General features: G+C 38.9%; 1 protein-coding gene across 1 annotated transcript in view; it reads right to left on the bottom strand.

Moving 5' to 3' along the window:
- Positions 1–8,915, bottom strand: part of mafa (MAF bZIP transcription factor a) — a 61,323-nt gene extending 52,408 nt beyond the window's left edge. The window contains exons 1-2 of the mRNA XM_020941458.2: positions 7,530–8,915; positions 2,503–2,564 (exon numbers count right to left, since the gene is read on the bottom strand). Of these exons, the coding sequence (XP_020797117.1) occupies positions 2,537–2,564; positions 7,530–8,497 (996 nt within the window). The 5' untranslated portion in view covers positions 8,498–8,915 and the 3' untranslated portion in view covers positions 2,503–2,536. The remainder of the gene's footprint in view (positions 1–2,502; positions 2,565–7,529) is intronic.
- Between the last annotated feature and the right edge of the window lie 5,536 nt (positions 8,916–14,451).

Raw genomic sequence — 14,451 nt, forward strand, 5'->3', positions numbered from 1 at the left:
TTCTTTTTCCACAATTAAATAAAGTTAGAATTATGTAATTATATGTCTTCACATGTCCAAGTCTGACATCTGTTCATCCCTTTAAATAAAGCAAAAAATACAATAAGAAAAAAAAAGAAAGAAAAAAAGAATCAATCAAACTGTGTATGATGCACTGTGCATCATAGACATGTATTCATAAACATCCTCCTGGCTCTATATTTACACACTCTTTCTCAGGCCCTTTTTCCCACACCTGGCACTTGATCTTTGTCAGCACATTTGGAGTCCTTCATCTCCCTGCTGAGCCCTGAACTGCACTGTTCTGTTGTGGGCCAGACCCTGAGGTGCACCTGACATCTTAACACCCACTACTCAGCTAACTCACTCTTAAACTGTCTTAAACCTCATAGATTAACAATAATACTGCTTCAACATCATTTTATCCAGCCAAAAACAACATTGATAAAGTTGTAAATATACAAAAATACACAAAGTTTATAATTAGCACTTTTAAACATGTTTATTGTCCTCCCTCCTCTGGCGTACACACACACACACACACACACACACAAGTCAGTGGTCGTTTTGCATTCATATTGAGATTGAAATTGTACAAAATTGAAAACAAAGGTGTAATAGACTTTAGCAGACAAAAGGACAGTATGTCTTCTATAAGAGTTTGCTTGGGACAGTTTGCATTGTTTATAAATTCCAAATAACTATTACAGGCCCTAAATTTTCATCTAGAATCAGTATTACACATGATTTGATGAAGCTAGAGTCACAGAGCCAGAGCACGGAGGTGTGGAGACAGCCCAGGCCTAGTCCGGACACTCTTTCCCCAGGCAAGGACGCTGGGACCTGGCGCTCAGTCTCCATCACTCAGCCTGTCTTCCTGGAGCTACGTGGCCAGACTGCTTATTGGCCTCACCTGCCCCTCCCCCTCCCTTCATATTCGTGGATTTGCATAAAACAAAGACGGTACCCTCGCTGTTGCAAAAACTGAAGCTATAACCCATGGTTCTATGATACCACTCACACTGTCTTGTCAGTGTGCAACATCAATGTATCTATACAGTGGAGGAGATTTACGAGACCAAGACAGACCCCTCATGGTTTTCCACTTTCATTCATGTGTTCTTAGTGGTTGTTTATATTCCAGAGCCCTGAGCAGTGAAGAGAGGGCATCTAATTCACGGTGACGACACGAGAGGGGAATCAAAGCACTTAAAACACTTCATCTAAAGAAGATTTGTCCTTGTCATCCCTGAGGCCTCTTGTCCTGCGCCCCTCCTCAAGTTAAGTGTACCTGGAGCATAGCCAGATACTGATCCTATATGCGCCACTTAGACACAATCAGGTAAATAACACTGGATACAAATGCACCCATGCAGGCAGAAGCTCTACCTGACTGATGTGGGAAACTATCAGTGTTATAGCATTGCAATTGTGATTAAAACAATTGAGTTTCCAGAGTTTAGTTAGTTAGTTACATAAATATAAAATGAATCTGTTATGTACATCACACACCATTTTGCTCCTGCCCTCTTAATATACTGTTAAAGGGAAATGCCCTCGACTAAATATTCTGTAGTCAGAGAAAAAAATGTTGAAATTTACTCAGCAACTCATATGTTAAGTATGTAAAAATTTAGGTGTAAAAAAGTTACATTTCACAGAAGATACTACGCCCTCTGTAGTGAATCATGGATATTTTAATACTGGTCAAAAACACATCATATATTTTCCTGTAAATAAGGTGCACTTCCACTGCGTGGAAGAGAAATAAGAGAGAAATGCACATAAACCCACAAGCTGTGTCACACTTTATGACTTCATTATGGACAGTTAAGCGACATGTGCTGTGGTGTGAGGTGACTTCTGCATTGTCAATGTCCCTTTAATAGAGCCTTTAAAAGTTTGTAAACAAAGACATTCTACCCTCCAGAATGGAGGCAACTGGAGGCAAGAGGCAAAGGGCCAAAGTGAAGTGGAACATAATGCTATTTCACTGAAAAAAAAATTTAAAAATCAAATCCTAATTTTAGGTTAAACTTTTACTGTACAATAGTTTCTAAACTATTGACTCCACAATTGTTTTTAATTTTATCTACAGATATTTTACACTGCATGCTTGACCATTAAATTAAATTTTACTTTTTGTGAAGGTCAAAAACGTTTTTGAGACTAGAAAAAAGTGTCTACTTTTTCATCTTTTGTAAAGAAAAAAAGCAAACTAACTGAAAATTCTACCCTGAAAATGTTGCTCTCTTTTTGCGATAAAGGACTTAAGACAATTAGCATTTAGATCTATAGACAGTGAAAATGTGGTATGGCCTACTTCGTGCCGCCTCTTATTGCTTCCGATACAGAATTTGAAACATTGTGATGACAGAGCATTTTAAAGTGTTCATATTCATAGCTGTTTCATGTGTGTATTAACAGATGTGTGTATATAAGATGCTCTACACACAAACATGTTCTGTACTATGACTTCTGAGAATAAACAGTAGTATTTACCTCAGAATCCAGTGTGCAGAGGAGGTGACTTGGATCACAGGTGCAGGAATTTTCTGGATGACCTAAAGGAGCAGGAGCAGATATAAAACACATACCACAGTCACCAGATCAGCACTACAAGTCAGCACTACAAATGACAATTCAACCTACCTGGTTCAATAAAGAATACATGAATTTATAGTGATCTGATGATTTCCCACTAGATGTCACTAAATCATACATGATACATAAAAAGACCAATATGAAAATGTCCAATTGGACATAAATTAAATAGAAAAGAAAAGTAAAAAAAAAAATCAAATGAAGTTGGAAATAAGAGTTTTAGCTGTCAAAATTAAGCACTCTAGTTTTACTACATCTTTTCCTGCAGTTTGCTCCTTAAAGCAGTGGCGGTGTGAGAGATGCGTCTGAATTAGTAAGTCTCAGGCTCATGGTTTGGCTCTATTTACAGAGCTATAAAATTACCTCTGCAGCCCCACACCAGCTCATTATCAGCAACACCTGCAGCCGCCTTTCAAGGACTATTCTCTTATCAGCTACTGCATTCACTCGTGCACTTAAACACACACAACACTAAAATACTATTCACTTAGAAATGATAAAAAATCTTTGTTTCTGTTTATTTATATGTACTAAAATGTAGGAAGAAAGTGGCTTACGAAACTCAATCCATATCATTTGGAAAACTTGTGAAATTCTTGAAAATCCAGACATTCTTATTGCATTCACATTTTTGATCTGCATTCAAAAGTAAAACTATGGCAAAACCACCTCACTCGTGCGGTTGAAATGATTTTCCTGTTCTGGTTAATCTTTCACATTATGGTGCCAATTTTAACATCAAAACCCAAAAGTGAAACATTTAAATTTTTGTATTTAACAATTCTCTGTTTTGTGAGCACACCCACTGATCTACTTCTGCATACAGTGGGTGTGAGAATAAAATGAACTTCACGTCGTAGCTGCCTGAAGTGCCATGACGCCAACGCTCTCAGAACATTTTTCCTCTGTTGACCTGATACCACTTACTGGTAATGGGCCTGAAAATGTCATAAATGCGCTGGAATGATTACAAAACAACACAACATGAACACGATCACGTAATATGAAATGATCTCACACATTTAAACACAGAGTGAAAGTATCAAAAAGTTGTGCAAGTTATGCGCAGTGCTGTGTACACTGGAAAAACTTCTTTCTCACCTGATAAATTGTAAGTTTCAGAGCGGAAGCGCACGTACCAGTTTAACTTCATAATGTATTAGTTTAAACTGGCTCATCATATCTGTTTCGCTCAATCCAGTCATAGAGCTATTTTACATTCCCCTCACAAGCCAATCACATTAACATCACATATGCAAGCTTTTAATTTAAGAGGGTGTGATGCACTCTCTAACTAACTATTCTTCCTCTGATCTCTTATGACAAAGTATAATGGTTGAGTGAACACTGAGCTGCATTTGTTGCTGTCAAGTGCCCAGTGTCAGCATTCTATCCTGATTCATCATCACACGATCAATAGCTTTATCACTTATATAATGTATGCTCTATGCTGATCCCACAGAAATAAGGGGAAAGCGCCTTGGCAAATCAAATACAGCTTCATGCAAATGTCATTCCGATTTAAAGACACTGTTAGGATCATGAGGAAAGATAGATGCCAAAAAGCCACCGGGAGAGTGAGAGTGAGAGGACCAAAGAGAGAAGTTTGTGTTCGGTTATTTTGTTTTCCTATCCTTAAACACTACGACACAAGATGATCAGCAGATGTGGTTAAACTGGTCAAACAAAATGTAGTAATGTTTTATATAGTTACGGAAAAATCACTTTTAAGTAAAAAGTAGATCTCTTCTTTGCACATACTCGCATACATACAAAAAGAAGTAGAGAATGTCTGAACTTGTGCTATCTAAAATAACTGGAAAATCTTAAGAAGGAAATATTAAGACACCCTAAAAACTAAATCTTCTAATCTTTTTGACAATGTAAAGCTTTGAAACTGTACATGTTGTGTGGAAACAATAGAGAAAATTATCCTCGTGAATGGGGCTAAAGAATAACTCATGCCCTCATAAAAATCCAAATTACTTTTTCTTCCGGCATTGACTCTGTATTTCTTTATTCATCTTGACTTGTTTACTTAAATTAGACTACAGCGAAGTTTAAGAATGTAACAAAAATATATATCTTTTACAGAAACCTTCGAATTCTCCCCAGGACAAAATAAATTCAGTTAAAGCCAAAAACACAGCGGTGCTAATGGCAGGCTCAAATAGATGTAATTAAATAAATTGAGGCAGAAGGGGAGCGTCTTGGCTGTAAATTGCCTGGACTGTGCACGCTTAGACCGGCTCTGGCACAGCTGCATGGGACCGCACTCACGATTCATCATCTCTACATCGCAGGAGCACCGGGCCACACCACTATTAATCATCTGCAAAATCATTTAATTCAGCTAGAGCCCCTCCATTGTCTCAGCCGCTCACTTCAGCGTTCACTCTGCAAGATCACACATCTCCAGGCATCCCAGATAAGAGGGCTGGACCACTTCTGCATGTGTACTGTCAATAATGTGTATCTTTAAAACATATAGAACCGTTGGCCCAAATGTGTCACTTTTTCTTATCAGATTGTCACCATCCTGTGTGTCCTCCGCTCACATACACACTAAATGAGCAGCCTCAACCATCAGACTGGAAAATTTAACTTGTAAGTGTCCTCTAGAGCTGTTGTAATTCTTCTTTTCTTCCTGTTTCATTGAGAATGCCCCAAATGCATTTCTTGACCCAAAACGTACAACTATTGGAAAGTTGTTCTGTTAAGTTTCCAACACAAAACACTTTCTGATGCAGTGTCTCTGTGTAACATTTCTGTACATGATTATAAACTCTGGTGACATGAAGAGTATAAAAGGTATGACATAACCAGAGAAGAGAGCAGCTAAATGAAATGTCTAATGTGTAAATGAGAGAAGATTTCACCTCTTCTGAAAAAAATAACTTTTTAGTCAGTGTGCAATATTTCAAGTGATGTAAAAACGTGAGGTTGTCCTCATAAGATGCCTCACCTCCAAATGTATACAAACATGTGAAATATACACACAATGAGTATATGACAGAAGTCCAATCAGCGGCATTGTGAGAACAAAACTCAAACGTGGTGAATCATTAATTGAGAGCATTGCGATTTGATCCATCGCACTCAAACCTCTGCTCCTGCAATGGTCCTGTGGCTCAAGACGCATGGTGTAGTTAACTTACATTTAAATTTAAATTTAGGGTCACCCCCTGGGGATATTATTTTGTAACATGAAATTTGAGGTAGTATAAATTAAAAACTAAAAATCCTTTTAAGCAGAAATGTCCGACTGCCCCTCCAGGTCCTTTTGACGTTAATGATTAATACGTCAAAAAAGGTGCGAAACTGATTGAAGACAGTTACATACATTTATTGCATATCATTTAATTGTATGAAATGAAAAACGAGCACATATAAACATCACATATGGTTAGTGAATGAAATAATTTTGCACAGCAAAATATAGAATATATATTATATAAGATGACGATTCATTATCATATTTTCAATATTTAAGAAGGATAGTAGTTCCTCATTTTGTACATGCAGGGTTTCAATCCCCGAAGAGCCAAACAATGTCCAGACATTATTTAAATAGATAATTATTGCTTTGCAAATATCAACTTTGCTCAGGACAGCTTTTCTTTAAATTCAATAACATAAAAGTATGAAAATGTTACGCGTCATACGCAACACAATGGCAAACCTCGTCTAAAGTGTTTCCTCGGTATTCCAGGCGACTTTAGTGCATTTCAGCTCATTTTAATCAGAATAGTCATGTTCCAAAGCATGGCATTTTACCCAGGCCGTATCTACGAAATTTAGTTTTTCTTAAAACTATTTTGTTTTCGATACCACAATGAGACGCTCACACTTGTGTCTAAAAGCACATGCAGCAAAGCGCTGTGTACGCACCATACAACACTATACTCTTTGTAATAACTGGAACCTCGCCAATTTTCTAAACTAATATAAAAATACACTTTCTCTTTTTCTGATCACTTGAGCGCAGGCTTCAATCTGTATACATGTATATAACTTAAATTATAATTCAAAATATTCATAAGTCCAATGAACACTGGTATGTATGAATGACAAAGGCTGTAAGGGGTTTGTGTGTCTTTCGGTGCAGTCTTGTACTCGAACACGCGCACAGGGCGCCCTTTGCACCCCGTGAGCCGAGGCTCGCACTTCAACACAGCAGAAATGGCCCGAGTTCATCGCATGGGTGAGGAAAGTCCTGTCACTTTTTTGACAATGCCCCAAAAAAGTGAAGCGCCATAAATGAAGAATGAATATCATGCTGGAGTCATCCGAAAAAAAGGACATCTTCAAGCACAAAAGGAACCATACATGTCCAGCATGCATGGCACAGTCCGCACTGTCACAGTCATTTCAGTCTTTTGCGGCGCAACACAAAAAAGAAAAAGAAAAAAAAAAAAAAAAAAAAAAAAACAAAAAACAAAAAAAACAAGCAAACATATGAGATGGGGTGACGGCAGGTCCTCCACAGATTGTCAGACAAAAAGGAAAGAAAAGGTTTTTTAAAACTTATCTTGATGGATGCTGCTGGACAGACTGAACTCAAACGGAAATGATGAGAGTTGATGAACTTGACAGCGTGTCCTGTGTACTGGGTGCACACCGGCACACTGTGCAATAAAGTTGGATCAACTTTCAAAAATGCTGTTGAGTAAAATATTGTAAGTGCATGAACTGCCATATGTCTGGACAGCCTCACTTATAATTCGATATAGGACAAAATTGTCAAATAACTTTTTCACAAATAAAAAGATGTGCCTAAATCAGCCGCGTAAGTATAAAAGAAAAGTCAGAAAGTTGTCGAATAAGTTCTTGGTCTAGTGGGCATATGAGCCAAATCAAAAATAAGTCTTAAGAAAACTTTTAGCGGCCTCTCTAACTTATTCTTTGCGGAGAGGGGGACTCACATGAAAAACTCCGGGGACGAGGGATTGTTGTCACTGCTCGAGCCGTTTTCTCGGAAGCCGGTGCTGATGAGCTTTTCGTACTTCTCCTTATACGCGTCCCTCTCCCGGACCAGCCTGGAGATCTCTTGTTTGAGGTGCTCCACTTGCTGCAAGAGCTGGGTCTTCTCTCCCTCCAGGACGTGCCGCTGCTGCACGCGCTTGAAGCGGCAGGATTGCGCGTAGCCCCTGTTTTTTAGGGTTCTTCTCTTCTGTTTCAGTCTAATCACTTCTTCTTTGGCGACCCCTCGTAGCTGCCGGTTAAGTTCGCGCACGGACATGGTGACAAGTTGCTCATCGGAGAAGCGGTCATCGATGCGCATGTGCGTGTGTCCCGGAGCCGAGGCACTGCTGGACTGTACACCGGGCTGCTGGTGGTGAGCACCGGCATGGTGGTGGTGATGATGATGGTGATGTTGTGCACCGTTTTGTGCAGCCGCCGCGGCGATCACTGCAGAGACGACTGCCGCGGCAGAGCCCATCTCCTCACCGGCCATGGCGCCCCCTGCACCGGCCGATCCGGGGAACTGCTGGCCCCTGGCATAGCCATCGAAAGACTGGAGTTGGTGACTGCTGTTGATGAGAGCCTCAACTGCGTCCTCGGGGCTGAAGCCCAGTGCCTCTGGGTTTAGCTGCTGTTGATAACCGGACATCCAGTAGAAGTCCTCTATGTGCGTCTTCTGCTCGCTCCCTGAGCCCGGACTGGGCGCAGAGAAGCTTGGAGAGGGGGGCACCGAACTGCAAGGCGTGCTCATCGGGGTGGAAGACAATGATCCCCCGGCGATAAGGCGACTGCACTGGCTGATGTTGCGATCGGGCTCCACCGGCTCCTTTTTCACTTCAAACTTCATCAGATCGAAGTCATTAACATATTCCATGGCCAAGGGACTGGTGGGCAGGTCGGAGTTGCTCATTGCCAGTTCTGATGCCATCCTCTTGCTGCTGACAGTCCTCCAACCGGGCTGAAGAGCAGCTGTCAAACTGGTCTGGTTGGGAACGACGTGAGCCAGTTTGGCTTTTTAAGTCTTATATCTTTTTTTAAAAAGAAAAGCGAGCTGTTCTGCGTTCCCCTGCGCAACCACCAAGAGTTTGTCTTTGCAGTCTAGTGCACAGACACAGCGGTGCCGCGCGCGCGAGCAGCGGAGTCCTTTTTCAGCATGTGAAAGTCGGCGGTTTTGGATTTCAAACATGTAACACTTGACGTCTCTTCATGGGTGCGTGGCGCGCGCGAAGATAGGGCGAAAGAAGCCGAAAGTAAAGGCAGTGAGTGCCGTAGTATGAGCTGCTCTGTACTGGGGCGATTTTTTCGAGGGATCACACAGCAGATGAGTTTAAGAGCATTGTAGCTGCCCTGACGTCAGGATGGAAGTGGGAAATTGACTCGGACGAAGAGCCAATAGGGTCGCAGGCTCGGAGCTAATTACCATATTATAGTGTAGAGAAGGCAAACTTTTCTCAACTCTCAGAGGCTGTCAGCTGACTGTCAGCTGAGATACTGCTTCACTTTTTGACTGCGCTTTCCTTCATTTTCTTTTTTAATTTCTACAATCATTTATGTAATTTGTGCGTATGAAACTCAATGAGTCTGGCTGCCTTGCTGCAGATGAAGAAACAGAAACTGCAACTAATAACGGTTTGAAAGGAAAGGTTTCTCATCTATTTCTTAAGCAACTTATGTTATTACAGATATAGTTACGTTGCAGTCTTTAAAAATATAAAAATGGAAATTAGGGAGGAAGAGAGTAGATAACTTTTTATTTTGAATGTACGGTATTCAATTGTCCCTTTTCAAAGGCAGACGTTTTGATACTAAAATCTATTATTTCAAACAAATGCAAATACGCACTTATTACAACTTTTAGGCTACTGCAAATGTATGCATATTTATGAAATATATACATCATATACATCTCTTACTTCTGTTGCTTTTAATTATTGCACTTTGATTGATATTAATTCAAATGTACGCAATATTAATCAAATCATCAACAAATTATGTGTAGCCTATTGTGCGGAAGCGACATGCTCAAACATGCGCACCAGTATGAAACTCAATACTGACACCTTTTGGACAAAGATTGCAAAGCAACATTGCTGGAAGTTACTGGTCAGTTGTTAGCCTATATTTAAACAAAGAGCCAAGCTTCATTTTACAACTGTCCTTAAAAAATCTGCGGCAGTGTTTAAGTTAACGAGGTATCATTTGGTGCAGAAAATACCCTATAGTAAGGTCAAGTGAACCCAGTGTTCCATCCAAAACGATATGATGTCAAAGTGCCATAAAGTCTTATTATCTGAGCAGGGCCATATAAAGCATTGCAGTACATTGCACTTTAGCCCAGTTCAGAGGTCTGTACTTTCATTGACTCAGGGCAACAGTCATCTCTGCAGTAATGTTTGTTTTTAAAGGTAAATCTTTTGTTGTTTCACACACATAGAATAGACCTTATAACATACATCAAGTGTGATTAACTTTTAGACACAAAATTATTCCACAATATTTGAGACTAAATTGGGAAAATATTATTATAACAATATTACACAACTCAGTACTCTAGTCTTACTGTTTGTGTTTCAGTATATTACTGCACTGTGATGTACTATTTTCTCTCTGTTTTCCACACTATACTGTTACTGGGACTTTTACTGTTAATGTTCCTACTATTACTAAAGCCACAACTATCAATAATGCAGTTGTATTTTAATGTTTCTGTTTACTTAAGTTTACCTAAATAAAACTGATGTTCCTGGTCCATAAATTTAGTTAAGGACCACTGACATCAGACCCCTGTCCAAAGGGCTTCTTGTTGACATGGTGCTGACAAATAACTGTTACTTTCCAGTGAATATCCTATAATCATATGTCTGCTATTCGGATGATCTCATCTTCGCAGTGGTGTATTTTTAGGACATTTAATGATAGTTCAGTCCGGCTGTGTCTGTCTTTTAGACACTCTGGAAGAATATAAATTCAGAAATTTATTCAGATGGAAAAAAGCATTTATGTATGTCTGAGTCTGCTGAAGATTACCTCTGGAGCTGGCAGATTCGTGAAATATTGATAATATCGTGTGTGTTGTTTTGAAGATGTGTAAGATGTGAATATCAGGTATATTGTTTATCATAAAGATGGTGCATGAATGAAACAGTAAGTAAAATCCAAGTTTGGGTTGATGTGCCATGCCCATAGACTGCATATATAAATGGACATAGCTGACCTGTTAGCAGTTACAATCCAAATAAGAAGTGTTCATGGAGGTGCTTCCAGCTCCTTCTGACCCTGGCTCCAATTGATTTTACTTTGGAATATTTTAACTCCTCTCTTTGTAACTGCTACACCAAGCCTCGTCAGTTTTGTCTTAAAATGTTCTTGAGGTTTTTATGTAGCTATTTTGTCTATAAATAAATTTGCATTCCTAATATGGAACTGGCTCCAAATTTGTCCCTATAACAGTTAGCATTGTGAGCTTCATTTGACTGGAGCTGAACACTATGGATGATGCCACACTCCTTTAGTCCACTTCTTTATACAGTCTATAGTCATGCCTAAAGTGGCTAGTTCAAAACTTTTAGAAAATCAGTCAAGATTCAACCTATTTCATTATTTAAACATATTTCAGTCCTATGTTTGGGCTTGAGCAAAGCACAGTATGGGCCATTCCCTGGGGTCCAGCCACAGCAGAGAGAGACTAATACACAAACAATGCCAGAGCTCATTAGTCATTTGTGGACCTAATTTAGCTGCTTTTGTGCCTCTGAAGTTATTGATGGTTAGGAGAGGTGAGAGATACACATGTGGAGAGGACTGTGTGCACAGAAGACAAGTTATCACGCCACATGATGCTGGGACTGTGAGGTGGTCTCCATTGACAAATATGAGCAGCATAGAACAATGGGTTTATGTCACATATGGATTTCAGAACATTGTCAGTTTGCTAAATGACACACACTTTCACAAACTGGTTTGGGTCCAAGAAGTCAAATGAAGTTGTTGAGTGTAAAGGTCAAAGGTCACACAGTTGTTTGTGTAGCATCTGTTAGATTATGAGTGCACAATAGTGAGAGGGTGCGTAAGGTTCAGTTGCAACCAGACATTGTATGATAAGACTGTGTAATCACACTATTCGCATTCCAGGTTTGTATTCTATGGCTATGCCATGTCTCTGTATTTTTCATAGTAATATTTTATAGAAAATAATATACAGCAAAATAGTGGCAAACCATTAACTGTACCCAAGGATAAATGTCTTGAACAAATGTGTCATTGCAATTGTCACCCTTTCCACAGAATGTGGCCTAGCCTTGTCATGAGTTTAATCCTGAAGGAGGGAGAGGCTCCAGGGGATGGACCGAGGGCACAGGGGATGAAACAGGGTGACATACAGAGCAAACCTGCGTTTGGGATGTCCTCTTTGACACAGATGAGAAATATTTGTGAGTGTCTATGTGAGGGTCATTCTGTGGCTTGGCAGCACCATCATAACTATTATTATTATATAGAATTGTAGAGCCAGGCCACACATGTTGGCACAGTGTTGTATTAGTCACTCTCATTTGACTTTTAATAATGACACTAATTAATCCCATGGCCTCTAATTTGCAACATGTAAATGAATTGAGGAGGACTGGTCAATATTGCTATAAGTGTTGGCAGGATGGCTTGCATATTAGCCATAATTACATTCACATGATCATAATGTATTGGTTTACTGTCACTTGTAAGGTTAATATGGAGTGTGGAACTACTGTTCAGATATATTATGAGGACATCCTCATTGAACCTACTCAATGCTGTTTATTTCTCCCAGTGTGAATACATTCATCAGAATAACAGGATAAATGCCCTAAAAGCTATATAATACTGGAAGAGTAATTGTGTTTTTTATGTTTTGTTGAAACTCCAAATGTGGAATCTTGAGCCAACTTGAAGTTTGTACTTTTCAATATTACACAAGACAAAAACACAATTCATCAAAAATAGTTCTTTATGTCTTAGTATTTACAGTATTTATACAGTCCTGCACACAATGAGTCAGTGAAGTCTAGTCACTCAACAGAACACCTCCCACAAACAAAAAGCCCAGTTCTGCAATATGCACATTGGAACACTAATGTACATGTGCATGGCGTGCGCATGCTCATAGCCTAATGAGAGATTTTCTGACCTTTCTTCATGTACCCCTGGAGAATATTGATGAATCCCCTTTTAAAAATAACTCTTGCCTTGTAGGGTCATTAAATGATTTACAGTTATTTCACCAACACATAATTATTACATATATTATGTTTGTCTGTGCGTAGTAGTTAGGAGGTGGATCTTTTAATAAACAATATACAAGAAGTTTAAAGTACTCACATGTGTACATTTGAAGCATAAAGAATCAATAATCTGTGTACAACATATTCATTGATATTAGGAGTAAGCCAAAGATGCACCATTTAACTTTGGTGGAGCATCTATCACCCGCTTGTTTCCACAGAGATATTATTGCTTCACCTTTAATGTTCCACAGTATGGAATTAAACTTAACATTGTTATTATTGCTAAAATGCCTTGTAAAACTAACTTTTTTAACAGGAGCTGGCTTGCCTCTCCACATATCTGGCCTGTAATGTCCTGTTGGTGTTTATATGAAGATAAGTTTAATGCCATATTGTGGAACATCAGACAAAGCAATAAGATCTCCATGGAAACAGGTGGCAGACCCTCCACTAGAAAAGTTAAATAGTGCACTTTTAAGATTAACTTTTGTACTGTTTCTAAATACAGAGATGGGTGGACATTAACTTGTGTTAACATTGCATTTGAATCTGTTTTAGTTCCTTTGTGCATATAAATCCCTGTCCTATCTATGTCGTGATAATATCTGTCTTTATTTGATGGCTAAATGTCATGGCAGTGTGATGGTGCTCTCCCACTGGATGGAGCACTTAATGTTCATTTGAGCTCTTGACAGTAAAAAGCCAAGTGAAGCCAAAACGCAGATGATTTAACTGAACTCATTTGAGGAACATTTAATTACCACAGGAGCGTAATTGAATGTTGCTCTAAAGTGCTGAGTGATTCCTAATGAAATGAGAGGGATGGGAAAGCCCTGATGGCTCACAGTCTGAGGCACTGGCTCTGATCAGGTCTGGGCCCGAGCATCCATCACAGTCACATTATGGATCAGTTACACTTGAGACGGATGTGGCAAAGATTAGATAATATTAGTGTCACGTTTGATCATTTTATTAGCCAAATCACAATTCAGTAAGAGAATGTGTGGCTGTGGAGTCTTTTATAGATTAAAAGCAACAAAACAATATAGATGTTGTTTTTAAGATGAATGGACCATGCAGATTTTTTGACACAAGTTAAATAATAATAATAATAATAATAATAATAATAATAATAATAATAATAATAATAATAATAATAATAATACTTAAATATCAATCTGAAAAGTGTACTTAGATAAATGTAAGAAAAAATGTAATGTAATGTTTTCATAAAGAAATGGATAGACCTTGATTTAAATGCCTTGCTTCTTTCCTTTTGCCAATTATTTTTTGAAGTTGAAACTATAATTAAAAACTGAGCATAAGATATCAACAAATCTTTCAGTTCAATCTGTCAAATTCTTCTTAAGTACAAGACTTGGAAAATTGGTGTATGTTGGTGATACTATTTGGAATTGTTTACTGTGTTATAGCCCTGTTCCCTCATCAAAATATGCCTGAAGAGAGTCAATATGTCATCCCTGCATGTTTGAGTAATCTAGTGATCTACCCTACTTATGGTTAGCTGTATGATCCTGTCCAAAAGGGACTCCCTCCCTTTCCTCCCCATTATTGCACATCACATCAAGCATGTGAAGTTGTAGTGTTATTTTGTGTCACGATT

The sequence above is a fragment of the Boleophthalmus pectinirostris genome, unplaced genomic scaffold (genome assembly GCF_026225935.1).
Source record: "Boleophthalmus pectinirostris isolate CB_2022bp ecotype Guang Dong unplaced genomic scaffold, ASM2622593v1 HiC_scaffold_19, whole genome shotgun sequence".
NCBI lineage: Eukaryota > Metazoa > Chordata > Actinopteri > Gobiiformes > Gobiidae > Boleophthalmus > Boleophthalmus pectinirostris.